Source organism: Micromys minutus, assembly GCF_963924665.1.
Source record: "Micromys minutus genome assembly, chromosome: 3".
Classification (NCBI taxonomy): domain Eukaryota; kingdom Metazoa; phylum Chordata; class Mammalia; order Rodentia; family Muridae; genus Micromys; species Micromys minutus.
Window position 1 is genome coordinate 39,298,478 of NC_137972.1, and position 20,000 is coordinate 39,318,477.

Here is a 20,000-nt window from a genome sequence, read left to right on the forward strand (position 1 = left end):
ATGATGCTGCATTCACTTAAACTCTATATATTCCACCCCACACTGCAAACTCTCTTAAAATTATTTCAAATAAGCCTAATGCAAATGTTGTGGGAGTGGCTATTACAGTGCTTAGTCTGAGGAATAACAACAAAAACACTTGTATGAAGCCAAAGATACAAAACAGTGGGCTTAAGGGGCTGTGACTTGCATCTCCATACTTTGTAGAAATGCTCTAAATCACAGACCTCAGAAGACAACAGCCATCCTGGAGCTGTTGCTAAGAGAGGTTTTGTTTCTTCAGACTTCAGCATAGATATTATTTTACAATATTCAATACAAAGTTACCTTTTTTTGACATCTTACTCTGAATTTTGAAATTTACAAGAGATGAGCTTCTAGTTGATCTTTTGCAGTGTAACAGAGATTTCTTTCCCCACATTATGCCTACTGTATAATATAAAGTATATGTGATTCATAACCAGTTATATTTTATTTTGAGAGTATGTCCAATATGTAACACTTTTTGTAGGTTGGAATGGGTGTTGAAATGTTCTGGAAGAGTACATGAGGAAATAAGACAATCTTTTATAGGTGATACTTTTAACATAATTTCTAATTATCAGTAGCTTTATGTGTTATATCCAAAATTAGATAAAACAAGTGCTCCAATTTATTAGAAACTCTTTATTTTTGAGACAGAGTCTCAGATAGTTCAGATTGACCTCAAATTGGATGTATGGCTGAGTTTTATCTTGAACTTCTGATCCTCCTGCCTCTACCTCCTAAGTTCTGGGACTCCTGGGTTTCTGAAGTGCTGGGAATCTAACCCAGGGCTTTGTATATGCCAGGCCAGCATTCTACTAACTAAACTACATATTTAGCCTCAAATTCATATTGTTCTAATTGGTGAGTAGGATATTTTAGAAATATTAAAAATGGTCTCATCCAATTGGCATGTATCTTAGGAGCAAATTAACTACCTAATATGTACAAAGTTTTGGAGTTAACACCCAAACGACACTACCACCATAACCCCCTAAGTACAAAACATACTTAAAATATAATAGGATGTTAGAAAGAAAATATCCATATACCTATACAAGGGCAGAAGATCTACAACAACAATAATAATACATTTTATAAAGACAAAACTGTGTGTCCATTACATTATCACGATTATAAAAGAATGCTTTATGTTTCAAAAAGGGCTGAGGAGACACAATAGGGTATATTTGGGAGATAAGCTGATAGATACAGTTTCTTCTTCCTACTTGACTTTTCCTAGTTTCCAAACATACTACTATTCTTTAAAATCTACTTCAACCCAATTGTAAAAAAAGAAAAGAAAAGAAAAGTAAAGTAAAAAGAGTCAAAGATGAAATGATCTCTTAAAGGTGTATAAGGAAAATGTTTTGTTTTGCAGAAACCGCCTTTGAATGAAGTTGTAATTTTTGTGGAAGAGGCTGGATTTGAAGTCATGGAAAATTCCATGTTTTGATGGCATTGTGACATTCTGAAATGAACTCATACAGGACTCCACAATAAGAGCAAGGGCTGGTATTACTTGGCAAGGAGGTATTTCAAATGAACACTCAATTTGACTGCGAGTCAACAGCACATCCAGACACACGAGTCACCGATGTCTCATCTCTTACACTGTGCGTGCCTCACCCAAACCTCCTTGCTCACAGCACAGCAAGAGATTCATCCAACCACGGGTCCTTGGATTCCTACACAAAGCACCATGTTGCCTGTTTATACCAGTGTGTCTATGCAATCTGCGTGGCTTAAACTTTTTGTACAGGAGAGAGTTTTTCAAGCTAATGTAACCCATGTTTACTTTGGGTTAAGTTTCCAGTGATAGCACTCAGCTACAGCAACAGGAAGAAGGAATGGAACTCATCCAGAATGAATCCAATTTCAAGATTGTCTTTCCTGCAACACATGGGAGACAGAATTTTTTATAGTGCTTTTCAACTTTGAGTTCTAGAATGCTCTTCTTCTTAGAACTGTGGCCGTGTCTCGGGGCCTAGGGTGACATGGAGGCAGAAACAAAGACTATGTCCCATGTGTCCCTATGTTCCATAGGCCTATTCAAGGAAAGACCTAAGTCAAAATACATTTAAAAACATGTACTAAGTCATCATACCTCAGACTTAGAAAAAGGTTCTATTGATAAAGAAGCCTGAGGGCCTGAGACTAGTCAATGAGCATCATGGAAAAAATAACAACAGTAACAACAGCAACAACAGAAGCAGTGCAAGCAATACATGCCTATAATCCCAGAGTTGGGAAACAAAGACAAGAAGCTCGATGGGGATTGTTGGCCAACCAGTTTAGCCAAATAGGTTGTCTCAGGTTCACTGAGAGATACTGTCTTAAAATTTTAAGGTGGGGAGTGCCTGGGAAAAACACCTGATTCTGACCTCTGCCCTATATATGCATACACACATACACACATGAACACGCACACACTGAAGGTATCATTCCCTGTTGAGAGAGAAGACAGGAACTGTTCAAGGATTCTATTCTTCAAGGCATCTAGGTACTCTGGAAATGAACTGAGAAAAACACTGAAAATAGTTCCACTGTGGAGGTAACCACTGGATCTAGAATTTAATTCTCAAAGAGATATTTGATGTTTCTTTATGGCAACTTATTAGTCAACTAGTGCTTAGTTAACCCTAATCTCTTAAATTAAGGCTTTATAAAAGCCACTTCAGTATATATTATAATTGTACAGAAATGTATTCTCAAATATCTTCATATATGAAGCTGTATCTATTGGCCTTTTTGGTGGGCTGTGGGGTGAAAGTGAAGCAAACCCCATTATGCATTGGGGAGAGGAATAATGGGTGATAGAAGGGACACTAATGGTAGTGATTTTGAAGAGCTTTAGACAAAGAGAGAAGACAAAGGCAGGCAAAATCCACACCATATACTTTTTATATACTTCATAGAGCTGGTTTAGTCAGTTTTCATAATCTTGGTGGGTGTGCAAAGGGAGTGCCAAGTATCCTATTCCCCTCCACCCCCATTAAAGATACAGTAAATGGGGATGAGAAAGGTCAATTGCTAGGAATGAATACAGTAATGAGCTTAATATCAGACTCAGGATCTCAGTAGTGCAGAGGATACTATCACATAAAAGCTTATGTTGGCTTTAGGGGTCAGACCAGGAAATTGAGGCTAATGGAAGTGGTGCTATAAGAGGCAAAGTGTTTATTTGATCAACTAACTGATCAATAATCAATGAAAATAGTAATAAAGACTGTCTATAATGGACACTGGTCTGACTGAGCAGGTCTGGGGTGGAGTCCAGAACTTGCAAGGTCAGTAATTCTCAAGTAAGGCTTACGCTGGTTATCTGTATACCACACTTGGATATATTATTAGGAACATCAGAACTTGGAAGTTGCCTGGTGAAAGAATAACAGATGGAAATGACAAACTCCAAGAAGTCCCTGTCTCTTGTCTTGAAAACAAGGCATAGAAACACTGTTTTGGAAACCTACCCCTACAGTGGAGGCTGGACTAGAAGAGAGAGCAGGGAAGCTGCCCTCATACAAGGCCAGTTCTTCATTTTATATGTATAATTCTCTCTTCAGAGATGCTTCCCTGGACCTACAAGCCAGCTTCTCTGGACTTCACAGATCTCCTGACCCCATCCGTGGCTGATGCTATCATGTAATCCTGGTGCATGTATAAGAAGCAGTAAAAAAAGTTCATGTGGCCATGTCAACATGTTGTAGACAATCTTTCTTTAGGAATCCATATCCAACACTATCTCTTCTATGATGGAAGGCTACAAAACAGTTGGTTGATCATTCCTCTTCGCTCTCATTTGGAGTCTTATGTACGAGAAGATGTACCCAACAATTCATCTGTTTCTCTGCTTGAACTTATGTCCCAGGAGTGCTAACAGTGTGTGTCTGAGATGCATCTTTTTATTTGCAGGGTCTAGAACAGTACCTTTTTTAACCTTTAAGAATTATATATGTTTACAAGATGGAAGGAGATGATGAGGAGGTTAAGAGCACTGGATGTTATTCTAGAGGATATGGGTTTGATTTCCAGCACTTGGATGGTAGCTCACAACTATCTCTAACTCAGGCCCCAGGGAATCTGATGCACTTGTATATAGCTGGCATTGACTACTTTGTAGGTTCTTTCTTCCACCCTTCTCCATCCCTTTTATTCCATGTATTCAACCCTCTAACTCTATACAAAAGGAAGGAAGATGAGAGAGGAAAGAAAAGAGACTTCTGAATAAAATCAGGGGTTGGAAAGGGCGCTGTGGTTTTTAGACTACTTTTTGCTGTGCAGGGGCATTGAGTTCCATGATAGAAGTTGGATCTTCACTATCAGGGTATCTAATTTCTTCTTCTTGATGTTTCTTCTTTGTTCATGACTACTTAACAAATTGTGACCATCAGCCACCAACAGACCACTACCACCACCACCAATAACCATAACCACCATCACCATTACCACCACCCCCACCACCCACACCACCCCCCACCACCAACAAACAAACAAGCACCAACCCTCAGTCTTAGAATTCATATACCCTCAAGTCCTCAAAATGCTAAATGTCGCACAATTGCAGAAACTATCTGCATCTGTAAAATCCTGTCTCCTCCCCCACCTACATACCCCCAATGAGAGAGCGAGGCAAATCATAGTCAGCTGCTGAATTCCATATCCTACACTTGGGATTAAAAAAAAAATCTTGTGCATGTGTGTGCCTAAAAATAAAAATTCTAAAATTTTTCAGATGACATCTCTGACTGAACCTATACTCTGATGGCTTCTGTGGGCACTAGCATGGAAATGGTACACTCATTGCACATAAACACTTGTGGACATAACACTTAAGAATTATATATGGCTAGTGAAGCAGCTAATGTTCTCCTAGCCCAGGCACAATGCTTTGCATATGTTTAAAAGTCAACAGTATTCAGCAGAGATTATCAAGGCCTATGATACCAGAGAAAGACAAATGGTTTTCTAATAGGAATCTAATTGAAAGTAGCTGGGAGACACCTTGTGGTTGATAAAAGCCAAGTGGTAGTGCTCAGTCTCAGGGCATAGGACAGGGACGCTTTCCTCCTAGATCATTCTCAACCACAGCACATGGTTCACTTTATAATGAAGAGTTTTTACCAAACTCTTTCCTTGGGTACTTGGAATTCACTGGGAGTGACATAAGGGGAGTTTGAAGAGACGGGGGCGGGGATAAAGCTTATGTCTGCAACAGACAAATCACCTGAGCCTCATTGAAATGCCTTGGGCCTCTGCTATTTATGCTGGCTGCGGAAGAAGTCACTTGGGCAAAGAACTTCCTGATTAAAATTCCGAACAGTTTTGGCGGGGAGACTTGTACATGTCAGGGCCATCTGTTGGTGAAGTTCATAAACTGTAGGTACTAGTCTGTGAAAGAAGACTGCTGTTGAGAACTGAGAACTAAGAACAACCTCTGATGGCTGAGGAAACATGATGAGCCTGGTTGGACAGGACCTAGTGTCACCCTCAGGATTCTTGTGACAAAATTTATGGAACTGCTCTTGTTTTTGAGTCCCAAACATTGAGTTCCAGGATACAAGCTTTTCAAAAGGCTTTTTTTTTTTTTTTTTTTTGGATTTCATATTGAGTTCAGTGACAATTTCTATTTCCTGCAACATTGTTAGGGAGTAGATATGAATATAGATATGGTTCAAGATGAAAACTTTTTAACATAAAGGATTTATCTAAGTCTACACAATCAAGAGAGGTGTATTTCTAATTTTCCCTGAGTAGATATTTCCCTCTTTTTGCTTTTTAACCATCCCTCACTGAGCATTTGTAGGCACCTGTGAACTGAATTTATGACCTCCAAGATTTCATATCTCTTAAATGCATATTTTTCTGTACTCTGTCTAAAACCCCGAAAGAACGCTTCTCCAAACCAAAGCTCAAAGATCAAGAAGCCCATTGTTACTTGGCTCCACTGTAGGGCTCCAGCAAAACTGCACGAAGTCCCACCTCTTCTCTTCTTTTTCCCCATGACTGCTCACATTGTCTTCAGTGGAAAAAGCCTTCTGCGTACCATCTTGTCAAACCTGCATTTCTAAGATGGAGCTCTTTGACACATCAAAGTCTCCCTTCAACTTTCTGTTTGATTGACGTGTCCCTGGATGTTTGTCAGGTGCCTTCTGAATAATGCTGACACCAATCACCTGTTTGTTTATTTTGTAAGTACTCTGAGGTCAAGAAAGGTTTTCTATGTAACTTTATTTACATAGGCCCTCAGTAGAAACTGAGTGCTGGGTGAGTTGAGCAAGCTAAAAGAAATAGAAATAGCCAACAGATATTTAGAACTCTAAATCAGACCCACATATTCAGAGCAGAGTGGTTTAAACCAGAAATGATAGTGTAATAAGAATTCACAGTTGACATCACTCGTTTGATCTGTAGACATCCCGCTGCTGGTGGCACTGTATGTGTGGCTGCAGAGTCCCCAGACTGTAGCACTCAGAGAAGTCCCTGTGCACTGAGCACTTCCCCCAGCTTTGCTAGCCATTTGGTAATTAGCACATATATCAGGAACACCAATTAGCCCAGGTGTGTTAAGTTGAAATTTTTAGGTGCTTTTATTTTCCACTAGAAAGTGTGTTGTTAATTGCATTTCTTTTATTCAATTTGAAAGAAAAGTTTGGTTCTTATCAGGTGATAAAAATGCAACATTACATAAGCCTGGGAGGAGGAAGAGGACAAGAAAGAGGAGGAGGAGGAGGATTAAGCAGTGGTACAGTTTAAATAAAGGCAGTTAGCTTGTAAACGTTCCTATTGAGAGCTCTATGGTTTTTGTTTCAGCTTCAGGTCTCTGACATAACATGAGGGGCACATGGGTGTGACTGTGTTCTTATATTTATTTACAGAAAGTAGACCATGGGCTAGATTTCACAGGTGGCTCAATATTACATTTGTACATAGCTTAATGAACCCCAAATATGTTATTTCAAGGGTCTTGCTCATTTTGAGTTGTTTGGAAAACAACTAATTGGGGAAAATGTTTAATCCAATAAAAACATTTTATTTTTAGCTATGTTGGTGAGAAACATGGTTGCTCCTCCAGACTGAACTTAACCTTGTTACTAATTTGTCTCGTATGAAAACACAGGTGCCAGACTTTTGTTCCTATTTTAATCTGTCTGGATTTTAATGCGATATTTCAAATACATGCATGCTTTGGTCTTCTCCAATAAATTATAAGGAGAAACATCTCAGTCCTTTTATCTTTAGCCCAACACCCAGCTTTTACCTATTGACCACTCAATAATAAGATGGAACCAATAAAACTGATACTCATTTGTTGTCAGATGTTTTATCCTAAAGATTCATACATCTTTTTTTTCTAACATAGCTATATGGTTTACATTCTTGGTAAGAAGATCCTTTTATATAAATTTTAAAAATATTTCTGGAATTTTTTACTACTTCCTTTTTATCGCCTTGCCTTGTAACTTTTGCTTTGGAAAGATCCTCTTATTTTAATGGTTTTTCGGGGGCAACAGTAAGTGAAACTTTATCCACCAGCTTTCATGATGCAGAACCCTCACATGCAAGCACTCATGCACCAACCAAGAAAAAGAGAGTTTAGCCAATGAAACAGTGTTCCAATTAGCAAGTCTCATGCCTCCAGCACAGAGCCATCCATTACAGACATTGAAAAGCCACTGAAAATTTGAACTCGAAATTAATGACTTCATGGGAGCCATTGCATTTTCTTCCATGCAAGATTTAGCACAGACAGAGGAGGATCAATCAAATGTGTATTTCAAATGATTATTGCACGTAACATACATATGATTAAAAAGACAATACTCACTTGTTTTCTCTACAATCCAACGTGGCTGGGCCTCTTGTACTTTACCTGGCATCCTGAACTTGCTGTGATAGCATAAGGGTGAAAAGCTGGTGATTCCAATGCAAATGACATACACAGTTTGCAGTAGAAGAGAGAAGCTGCCACTGACCTCTCTGGAGTAAAGAAAGCACTAGGCAAAATCAGGGGGCTCTCTGCACGAATTGTGTATTTGAGACCTCACCCTAACCCTGGTCAATTTCAACACTAACTCACAAGCTCTTGAAGGTTCACTTTTTTCTACCTTACCTTGCTGATGCTATTTGGACACTTTATCTATCCATTTGTGATGTTTTATATTTGCCCAGGGAGTGGCACTAATCAGAGTTGTGGCCTGTTGGAGTAGGTGTGTCACTGTGGGTGAGGGCTATAAGATCCTCACCCTAGCTGCCTAGAATTCAGTCTTCTATTAGCAGCCTTCAGATGAAGATGTAAAACTCTCAGCTCGTCCTGTACCATGACTTCCTGAATGTTTTCATTGCCTTGATGATACTGGACTGAACTTCTGAACCTGTAAGCCAGCCTCAATTAAATGTTGTCCTTTAAAAGACTTACCTTGGTCATGGTGTCTGTTCACAGAAGTAAAACCCTAACTAATACACCATCCATCCATCCATCCATCCATCCATCCATCCATCCATCCATCCTTCCATCCATCCGTCTACCTATTTATCTATGTATTTATCTATGGAATCTTTCTTTTAATCTACTCACCACCTTCCATTTTCATTGTTATTAGTGCACTAATCTTTTATCTGCCTCCCTATCTATCTATAATGTCACCTATCCATCTATCAGCCATTTATATTTTTTTTTCATACAGCAATTAAAAAAAAAAAAAACCCTAGTGTTTGGAAAGGGCCTAGAACTATGCCAGAAACATCTGAGGTCTGGCCTTGGCTCACTGTGTGACCTGGTATATCTCTGAACTTCTAAACCTCACTTCTCCATGTTTTTTTTAAAGGAATGGTAAATACTAACCAGTTCACTAGGTTGACTTTTAGTGAGACTTTTACACACCATAAGCATGGCTGGCTATTATTAGCACTGCATATCTCCCCATTGTTCCAACATACTGTTCCAGGTACCTTGGCTTTTCCATCCATATTCCTTCTGTGCCTACATTATTCCATAGTGCGCAGAGAGTAGTTAACTGGTTTTTGATGAATAAAACCTGGCCCACTTCATGGGCCTTCTCCTCTCCTGCTTCTTTGAATAGTTGTGCTCCGCACATGGCCTTGTCCTGAGCAACTCACCCCAAGTCCTTACCTCACATACCTTCTTGACTCAGACTCAGTGCCCTGCCTGCATGGTACTCTAGCTGAACTTAGGCTTCCAGAGTCTGGCTTAGCCTGTTGTTTCTCTTAGTACATTCCTGTAACCGTGTATTACTTTCATATGAAGCCTTACCCACTGTGGCTCATGTGCTGAATGCTTGGCCCCTAACTGGTGATACCATTTTTTGAGGCAGAAAATTTAGAATAGGTTTAGTTGAGAGAAATAGGTTCCTGAGGGCATGCCTTTAAAGGTAGGGAGTCTCTCCTTTCCTCTGTCCCTATTCACAACAAGGCAGGCAGCCTTTACCACATGTTTCTGCCTCCAAGATGAGCGAAATAAATAATTTCTCCATTTAAATTTCGTTTGCAAGTATTTTAGTCACAGCTACACTAATCAAGAGGTCAGGTGTATCCCTGGCTTTCTAATGATTTCTGTTCTATTTGTACCCATTTTCATTAATAAAAATGATAGAAACATGTACATCTTTTTTCTTAGCATGCAGAAGATTTTGACAAACATAAAAATTAAGTATCACCTGGATGTGGTGGCACATGCCTTTAATCCCAGCACTCAGGAGGCAGAGGCAGGCCGTCATTTTAAATTCAACCTGCTCTGCATACTTACTACCAAGACATCTAGGGCTATCTAGAGAAACCTTGCCTCAAAATAAAACAAAACCAACAAACAAACAAAACACAGAAAAGATTAAATAACATACAAAATTTTCACTAAAATTCTATGAGATGTTTTTATTCACATGCAAATGTTATTTCAAACAACTGGACAGAGTGTTTAGAGAAAGCCTAACTAACAGAGACGGAGCAATGTCATGTTTAATCATATCCACGTTAAATACCTCAGCCTTATAGCATCTAGACTTTCCTATCTATCATGTGGTTGACCCCCATTTTAAGGCTTTTGTCTGTGTGACCTATATTATTATAGCTCTGTTAATCTCTTTCTAGCCATAACCATGAAGATAAAGAACAGAGGCCAATTTTGTTTGAACTGTGAACTTTGCTGAGTGTTGCACTTTTACACTTGAGTTGTGGAATTCCGACATTTAATCTGCATGGCCCATTTAGCACAAGGGTCAAAAGGGGTCTGCTCACATGCCTGGCAGCCTGCCTTACACAGAGTGATCATCCTTTGGCAGAAGGCTTAGGAATCACACAAAACAGCAACAGATAATGCCTCTCCATCGACAGATGCAATTATTTAAAAATACTAGCAGCCGAGGGATGCTTGTCAGCAACAGGTTCTAACCATGGGCCATAAAAGAAAACAGACAGTTCCGAAGGTGATTTTGTGAAAAGTTAGGCATCTGAATGAGGAACCTATTGCCTACCTTATTTTAGAAAAACATGAATATTGCTATTTAGTGTTAGCTTATATTCTGTTTATTGGAGTAAAATGATTAAATGTTATAGTTGTTACATTCCTGGAAATATGCAACAGCTGATTATTAACAATAATTCCTAATGTTTGGAGAAATGTGCTTTTAGAATATAGCATAGATTATCCTAAGTAAAAAAAGTGGCAATTGTCAGAGTGCTCTCTGGATTATTAGAATCTTCATCTCATATAATTTGCCTTTCCTTTAGGCTGACTTTGTGAGGTCCTAGTGACTAGCATTTTGTGATAGAATAATATTTGTATTTGGCCATGTATTGATACACACACACACACACACACACACACACACACACACACATACACATAAATTTTAAGAGCCTGTATTTCAAATGACTATGGTTGGCCACATCTTCAGTAAAAATCAAATGACCAATTTTAACAACAGGAAAATAAAATTAAGTCTTGATAGTTGATGAGAAATGGAAGGCAGAGGGGTGATAATATAGTATACAAAACAAGCTGTTAGTTGATGCAACACAAACCTATGACATTTAGTAATTATGGGCTGCTTGTATAGGCAGCATTCCTTGAGTATATTGGTAGGTAAGCATTTGGAACAGTTTAACAAGGATTTTAATATCCTTCTAGTGTTAAATAGCCACAAATATTCTGTTTCAAGATAAATGCTCTCGGTAACTCCCATATTATTGGCTGGAAGAATTCGGTGCTTACCTTAGAATCAAAGTTTATTGCCCACTGTACCACCCATATGGAAATGTGCTGCTATGTCTAGAAGGTATGTTAGCTCAGTAAAATGTACTTACCTTAATGGGATCCAATTACCTCTCAAGATAATGAAATCACAGGTGGATGACACCCAAAAGAACTTGAGAAGGTTACAAAAAAACACTTTCTTAGTGGTCCTCCCTTGGGCATATCCTCAAGAAGTGGCCCACCCCACCTAATTGTAGGCTGGGCCTTAGTGCTTGGAAAGTTCCCTTGGTTGGCTGTACATAGAAAGTCTATTGTTTAGAGCCTCCCAACAACACCTATTCTTTCACCTGTAGAAACATCATTCTACTCTTGGATTAATACAGTGTCCTTGTGAGGGAAGGCTTGGTGTGAGCAGGATGGTCAACTTCTATGATCCACATTAATCAGACACTTCCAAAGCTTTTACCCCAAGCACAATGACATTAAACCTGGAAACACAATTGGTTTATACTTCAAATCATACCACCAAGAAGACTTTTCAAGGTTTCTGTACTCCCAAGAGTAGCCAGGTTCTTACATTCATTAAGGCTTGCATCTTTTGTATTTTCTGAGCTCCTGTAACGACCTTGTGAGATATTAATTAATTTGATTCTGCTTGGTCCAATTAGGGGAGTTGTTTTTGTTGCTTTCAAGCAGTGACCTCTACCCACAAAAAAAAAAAAAAAAAAAAAAAAAAAACCAAAGCCAACAAATCAAGCAAAGTTTGGTGAAGGTGCCAGCGTGACACTTGCTAAATTCAGTTGGCATCAGCTAACTCAGGGCATCTTTATCAGATGATAAAGCTGAGAGGTGAAAATGGGTCATTAAAGTATAACACTAGAAGCCACTGAAACTTTCCAGAACATCACGGAAGTAATGAGACAGCCCTCCCTGCTTGGTTTACAATATAGCATACAGGCAGGCAACTGATGCAAAATGCTACTTCAAAGACCCCTTCAATCAATTCATCAATGAGTATTTATTGCAAGGCACTGTGCTAGGCACTATGGAGAGTACATGGAAGAGAAGACCAATGTCCCTGCCCTCGAGGAGCTTACAATCTAGTTGGGAAGTCAAGGCATACATTCAAGGAAAAGTCAGTAACAATACAGGAGTTAGATTCAAATGCAAGATAACAGTACAGGATATTTCCAAAAGTAGTACCCTATGAAATACTAAAGGAAGGGTTGCAGCAAACTCAGAAAGAGGACATCACAAGATCAGGCATGTGGGAAGACCTCAGAGATGAGCTGGAGTGTTGGAGGTCCCCAGAATAATTGATATTTGGGTGGGAGAGTGAGGGGAACATTTCAAGAAGGAACAGCCATGAGACCAAAAGGCACAGAGGTGAGATCAAAAGCAAGCAGTGTTCAAGGACCAAGTAGGGCTCAGCATGGGTGTATATAGGGGTAAGGGATCTCAGATTAAGAAGGGCCTTACATGCTTAAGTTTATATAGATTTTTTTTTTTTGATTTTGACAATGGGTAGGGAAAACAACAAATACACTTAGATCAAATATACAAAATCTTTGCTAGCCAAGAAAAAATATTCTAGTCTCAGCTTTAAGACCTTGGTTACTTGATTTTGATCCTCTCTGATTCCAACGAGGATTTGAAATGGTATCTTCAGGGTTGTCAATTTCAAAGTCACCTTTGGAATTGGGTCACCTAGTTTTGGGGCCAGAGCTTGAGACTTTTGTGTCCCCCTATGATCCCAAGTTGTAACTAGCACAAAGGTAAGCTAAAAATTTCCCTGACAAACAGGAAGGAATAATGCTCCCAGAATGCGGATATTTTTACAAACGACAGAATATTTATTAACAATACCTTTAAAAAAGATTACATATGCTAGATCACTGGTGGATATCATTTACACTGGGGTTGGGAACTACCTGGGGTATCAGGCTTCTTTCGTTCGTTCATTTTATTGTTTAGTTGATTTGTTTTGCATGTGACTGTAAATCATATTTTAACATAGAAGTAAGCCATATCAAAGTATGAAAGGAACACAGCTGAAATACTGACAATATTTTCCCTGTTATCATCCTAATTTTTACACAAATGGAATCTTGATGATGTCTTTATTGGAAGAATGTAATTAGCAGGTTGAAAAGCCATGTTATGTAGAAGCAAAAATGACAAATTACAGGCCATTGTGAGCTCTCTGAGAAAGAATAAAATGGTGACCACGTGTTTTCATGTGAAAAACTTTATAGGAAATCTCGTTGCCTTGTTCCACCCTTGTCAGCTTACAAAACATCCCCCATCATAATAAATAGTTCTTTTCATAAGAATAAGGTGTGTTGATATTGCCATCTTTCATTGTATGATTTTAAGATTTAGAATGTAAAGCTTATAATGCAACCAGACTAGCTACTGCAAAACAGGAGAGACATCAACATACAATACACAGGTACTACTGACAGTTTATAGTTATATGTAAAATTCTTTGCAGCAGCTATTTGCTAAAATAGGAAAAAAGTTCAAATTACATGTTATTATCATTCAAAAGAAGGGCTCTATCATTACAGTTACACATGTTATCTATAAGAAAATTTGAAATTATAAATGCATTGACAGGATTATTAAAAATTTACATTCAAAACAGATATGTCTAGAGAGTAAAATTACCTTTTATGCCATGAAAGACTTGTTTGACTATAGTAACTTTTCATCTATGTTACTACAGGATATGTAACTTCAAATTCAATGCCTAAGATAATGCTACTACAAAGACGATGCTCAAATAAAGTCTTACCAGGTGATGCTAAGTTCGGGGATGAGAGGGTTGCAGAAGGTGCCTCATGGGCTGGGAAGTTTAGCTTTGGGGATGTGTAGTTCCTGAAACCATCTCAAATTGTGTTGAACAACAAAATTCACAACAGGGTGGGAAAATGTATCACATATGTCAAGAAGACTCGATTCAATGCATTTACCATTCAAGAGATAATTTATATACAGCAGCCTTGAGTTACAGATCCAGTCTCTAGCTGTTTTGACACTGGATCCTTGTAAAACTGTACAAGTCAATTGTAATTCATTTACTGAGATGAGTTTCAAACTCTGTTCTTAAAGGAAATAGTCTCAAATCATAATTGTGTAGTTGTGTTGCCCAGAGCATTTTACAGCAGAGGAAGAAAAAAAACCAATATCTACATTATATGTTAACTTTAAAAAAGTCTATAAAACACTAAATATATAATAAAAAATATGCATATAAGGACATATGTAAACTGCTTTGGTAACATCATATTACAGATGTCTTCAGTGCATTGCAGAGTTTCCAAAGAAACTTCAGACAAAGCTAGATTTGCTTTGAGGAAGTACTGTATAATGCCATTCCTAACGAAGCAAAAAACATTTTTTTCCAGTAATAAGATGTACTTGAACAACAATATTACTTAGTACTGGGTGTCTTCAAAACAACTAGCTAAATGTTGCTTATATTATAAATAGCAAGTCCTTTAGTTAACTTTTGTCATAAACTAGACCTGGCTGTGAGAGAAATCATTATTGTACTGATGGCTGACAGTGTACACGCATTGGAGGTAGAAGCCCCAGATCCTCTTGCATAGGAATCTGAAAAGAGAGAACAAATTTGATCATCAGGGTATCATCCTGTACACAAAGGACAGGGATGCTACATGGCTTATCAAAACAGCATGGGTGGCTGGATTCTAAGAAATATCATCCTGTCTGTCTGTCTATCATCAGGCTATTTTATTTCTGTTATGTGTGTATGCATGTGCAGAAATGCATGTATGCTCAGGTATGTGTGCATGCTCAGGTGGATATGGAAAAGGGAGAGAACACTGTCAGCTTATTAGATGCCATCCACTTCGCTTTCTGGAGGCTGGGTCTCTTGCTGGCCTGGAACTCACCAAGGGATCTTCCTGTCTCTACCTCTCCAGGGCTAGGACTACAAGGGTGTGTTTCTGTATCTAGTTTAATTGTAAACACTAGGGTTCATATTTGAGACCTTCAGCTTGCCGGGCAAGTGGTTTGCTAGCTGAGCTTTCTTTCCAGGCCGACCGACATGATTCTCTCAATGATTCCTGAACATCAGTTCCATGATGACCTGTCTATGGTCTAGTAGCAGATTAGGGATCACCAGTAGATGCATTAGATTCCTATAAATTGAGGTTGTCCAGTGCAATAAATACTTAAGTATTGCTAGGAATATGCCTGATAAAGGATTTGAGAATGGAGACTCCCTTTCAGTTCCAGATCTGTCCTGTAACAATGATATGACACTCAGTTCTTACCGGCCCCTCTAGACCAGGTATTGTCACCTTTTAATAACTGTCACCATCAGATAAGGAGACTAGGCTCCCAAAAGATGAGGTAACTAACTTGTCTAAGATTGCCTAGCTAAGTGGATGTCAGGATTGGGAATCAAAACTATGTTTGTCTAAGTAAATCTCTTTTGCACAGACAAAATAATTCCACTGCAAAGAAACTTCTTCATGTGGGCTGTGCATTTTTCTTAATAAAAGCTGTTCCACTGTTAGTCTTGATTTCTTCAAGGCTATCTGATCTCATCAACTGACAGACAGAGTCCCTAAAGAGAAGACAGTGTGCTCTGCTAATATTCAAATCTTCATTATCTGGCTACTATAAATGTTTTTGTAATGTATGAGACCAAAAATCAGTGAGCAAAAAAAGCAAAAAACCAAAAACAAAAAAACAAAAAAAAACCCTATCTTTGCAACAATAAGAATTTTGTAGTAAGATTTAAGCAAAGTAAGATAGAGATAGAGAAATCTGGTTTTGTGGGGTCCTGGGCTGCACCTTACTTCTGCAGCTCACTGTGTGGGGCTCCCTTTCAGCAGAAGTCAAAGCTCTAGTTTGGTGATCAACTCATATACCTAGTTATGGCTAGTATGAACATATGGCTAGTTCAAAGCCAGCCAAGGTTTTATATATATATATATATATATATATATATATATATATACACAAACATATATAACATATATTAACCATATAACATATACATTTATACACACATTTATGTATGTATTGTGTGTATATTAGTATTTATGTAAGTATGAACCTCATCTCTGTGGCATGGCTTTGGCCTCAGTTTCCCACTGAACCATGAACTATTCTGGAACATAGATAAGTACTTATTGAATCTTTGCTAAATGATAGGCAATTCAGAGAACAGAAGAAATGACCAAGGAGCTCTTTACTCTCCTGAACTGAAAAATCTCACAGGAGCCATTAATATTACTTTATAGCTGCTTTGCTACCATTTCCTATCTGTAAGACATAACAACCAATTCCTTTGAAAAATAAAATGTTGGAAACCTAGCAAACACTTAGTACATCTCTAACATTAGGGTCTCAGTGCTGAGGATATCACCCATGGTTTAAAATATTATCTTTTCAGTGATAGCTTGGAAGTTTATAATTCTAGCCAGCACTGATCCTACAATATCCAGACCTCAAATCTAAAGATTACAAAAATACATACCTAGATACCTAATGGCAACCTGGATATCAACCTAATCTCTTCTTTATGTAAAACACTCCCTAAACAAAGGGACCATGTGAACTAAAGAAGACAATTCAGGAGGTATGGTTACTTAAATTCTGGCATTTAGGAAGCAGAGGCAGAAAGATTTCTGCAAGCAGGAAGAAAGCTTCCTCTACATAACCAACCCAGGGACAACCGTGGCTACTTTGTGAGACCCTACCTGCCGAAACAAAGACAAGCACAAAGCTAAGCAATCCCCCCAGAAGGAGTGCAGTCCATCGGCAGTAAACCTGCACACGCTTTGAAAGCAGCATTGCTCTTTCGAGACACTTTTTAAATTATCTCAAATAGTCCACAAATATTCACTAAACTGTCACACTCCATTCACCAGTGGCTGCTAATCATAATTCTGATTTCAGACCTGATAATTTTGTTTGAAAATAAATAAAATCATACGACTAAAACATGTATGCTGTTGAGATATTTATAAACAGAAAACTTAAAATCTGAATAGAAAGCATTTGCTCACAAAAGCTACTCTTACATACTCTTTAGCGACATTTAAAAATGGAGACATATAGCTATGTATGTTTGTATGTATTTTATATGTAGATTTCATATTTCTCATCAAAATGTATCACATTAACATCAAAATGTTTTGAACTCAAGACTGAATTACACTAGCTTACTGGTGATAAAACTGCCTTGTTAAGAACTTTTTGGCCAGAGGCAAGTGGATCTCTGAGAGTTCAAGGCCAGCCTGGTCTATGCAGTAAGATCCAGATCAGTCATGCTACACAGAGAGACCTGTCTTGACAACAACAGTGACAATCCCCAAGCCTTTTGTCTATCTTTCTTGCTGCATTGTTCATTAACTACAGAGGCTATAATTAATTAGGGAAGTATGTACTTGTCAGCCAAAGGGGTCACCATGAAGCAACCACTCATGCCTTATGAGGAGTGGTCTTCATGTACTACTTTAGGTGGTCCCTGACCAAATCCATCAAAACTAGGCAAATCATTTTTTGGCATAGAATTTTTTGAAATCAGAAAATATCAATTATGGAAGACAGGATGCTCTTTCTTATCTGCCTCAATTTCTCTGAAGCCTTGGGTCATCTAGGAGACTGACACAGTAGACAAAGGGAAAGGGGAAGATGAAAAATGTTCTTACTTGATATCTTTGGGATTCGGATTTGCTCACTGCTGCTGCCATCTCCTCCATCACTGAATGGCTTGATCTCTATGATGTAATCTTCATCGAAAGGTAAAGAAAGCTCCACTGATGTTTTGTTGGTTTCAATGACAGATGTGCTGCTTTGCCTGTTCCATCTGTACAGGACCTGCCCAAGCAGAAAGAGTGGGTGTCATCTGCTGTTCTAACTGATGCACAAAGATATGCTATATCCTTTTCTTATCACTGTGTGCCAGTTAAGTGTAAAATGACGGAAGAGCTCTGACAGCCTGCTCACACTGAGAAGGCTCATTTACGGTCAAGCTCACTGCCACCATGTTGTGGAGGGAAGAGTTGAAAGGAAGTGTTGAAGTGGGAAAGGAGAGCAGCGTGTGTGGCTGTTCTTTCATACAGGTAAGTTAACGTGTACTGAAATATATGAGACTAAATATCTCTTTAAGGATGCAGAGTCAGTGACACATCAGGAGCCTCAGCATCTGAATAGACTTAGCTCTGTGTGAGCCTAGGTCATTCACTTCATCTCTCTTAACTTCAGTCCCCTCTACAATAAAATGGGGACAAAACCACCTATTTTTCAAAGTTTTTCAAAGACTGAATACAGTAAAGGCTGGGTTGAAAGAACAACTTGCGAAAGCTTATCTATGCAGGCTTAGATGGAACAAGCAGAGATTCGAAGAACAAGAAACGTCCAGCAAATTGTGATTATTAAGAAACTCTTGAAAGAGGGCATTTCTGCACATATATTTTATGAATGACAAGGGCAGTGAGATCTCCACTTTCCTTCCCACTGAGACTCCTTTTAAAGACTACATAGAAGAGACCACCAGTTACTATTGGGAAGTGTGGCACTTCTGTGTTACTCATACACCTCTGTTTTCCTTCCTGGGCCTCTTAGATGCTGAGTTTGGAATGTAAAGTATCTGATGAGGAAGCTGGCTAGGTTTCCTGAAAACACAGTGGCCTGGGGCTAGGATAGTTCCTTATCCCAGTAGGGAACAAAATACAAAGCAATCAAAGTGTGCACCTGCCATTGTGTGCCCAGCAACAACCATGAGGAAAACTACCCAGTAGATTCTGACTCTTACAGATAACTTATGAATGTCACCACAATTCCACAATGCAGGTGTTATTTCACCTTTTTACAGGTGGGGACACTGAGGACCAGGGACCTTTCATGATGGAGAAGTGGCAGGCAGTTGATTCCTAAGCCTACAGTCATAAATCAACAGAGCCTCCCTTCTTCAGCGTCTCATGAGGTAACAAGTATGGATGAATAACACCAATGGTAATGTGCCTTGGGTGTTTTTGGACACTTACTGGTACCCTTATTTTATACTTCTTAGCAGAGTTAAGAGGGTGGGCACATTTTTGCCCTTTGGGGGTATAGGGCACTCATAACTGTCTACAGACATATTTGAATGTCAAATAGCTACCTGGTTAGTGAGTAGAAACCAAAGTCATGGCAGAACCTCATACAATGAGTGCTAAAGGCAGACCCACAGAGGAGCATGGTCTCACTATGAATGTGGTAGGTAGGGGATACTGAATACCACTCTACTTTTACTCCTGATTGCCAGGTGGGAAAGTAGGTTATACTTTTATTTTAAAAAATTCATCCCAATAATGTCAATATGAAATTAGATTGGTAAGGTCAATCTTGCCTCAGAATCATCAGGCAAGATACTTAAAATAAATCATTTATTAAACCCACCCCCAAAGTTGCTAATTCCAAGGTCAGAGATCAGAGCTGAGAGCTTTTGCCTTTCTTCTCTGCTCTCACTTTACACCAATGTAGCTTAAACATGTATCCTAGTTTGAAAACAGAGGAACAGCTCATATTTTCCTAAGACCCCTATAAACACTGATTTACTGAGGTCAGAAATATATGGTCAGTCTTGTATTGCAAGACAGAAACAAACATGAGTGAAATTCATACAATTTCCTTAACATACATTAGATCTCATTTGTTCCCTGGCAACTTCTAACCTTAGTTTACAGCCCTCTAATACAAGGTGGAAACACAATTTTTTTAAGATGGAGAGATTGAC

The 20,000-nt window shown here is 38.7% G+C and overlaps 2 protein-coding genes across 5 annotated transcripts in view; one reads left to right on the forward strand and one right to left on the reverse strand.

Moving 5' to 3' along the window:
• Positions 1-1,480, forward strand: part of IL5RA (interleukin 5 receptor subunit alpha) — a gene marked incomplete at both ends in the record, with an annotated part of 31,081 nt that extends 29,601 nt beyond the window's left edge. The window contains one exon of the mRNA XM_080914429.1: positions 1,406-1,480. Within this exon, the coding sequence (XP_080770555.1) occupies positions 1,406-1,480 (75 nt within the window). The remainder of the gene's footprint in view (positions 1-1,405) is intronic.
• A 13,273-nt stretch (positions 1,481-14,753) lies between these two features.
• Positions 14,754-20,000, reverse strand: part of CNTN4 (contactin 4) — a gene marked incomplete at both ends in the record, with an annotated part of 500,648 nt that continues 495,401 nt past the window's right edge. For all 4 annotated transcript variants that reach the window (XM_080914740.1, XM_080914738.1, XM_080914739.1 and 1 more), the window contains 2 exons: positions 14,754-14,854; positions 17,932-18,100. In XM_080914740.1, coding sequence (XP_080770866.1) covers positions 14,754-14,854; positions 17,932-18,100 — 270 coding nt within the window. The remainder of the gene's footprint in view (positions 14,855-17,931; positions 18,101-20,000) is intronic.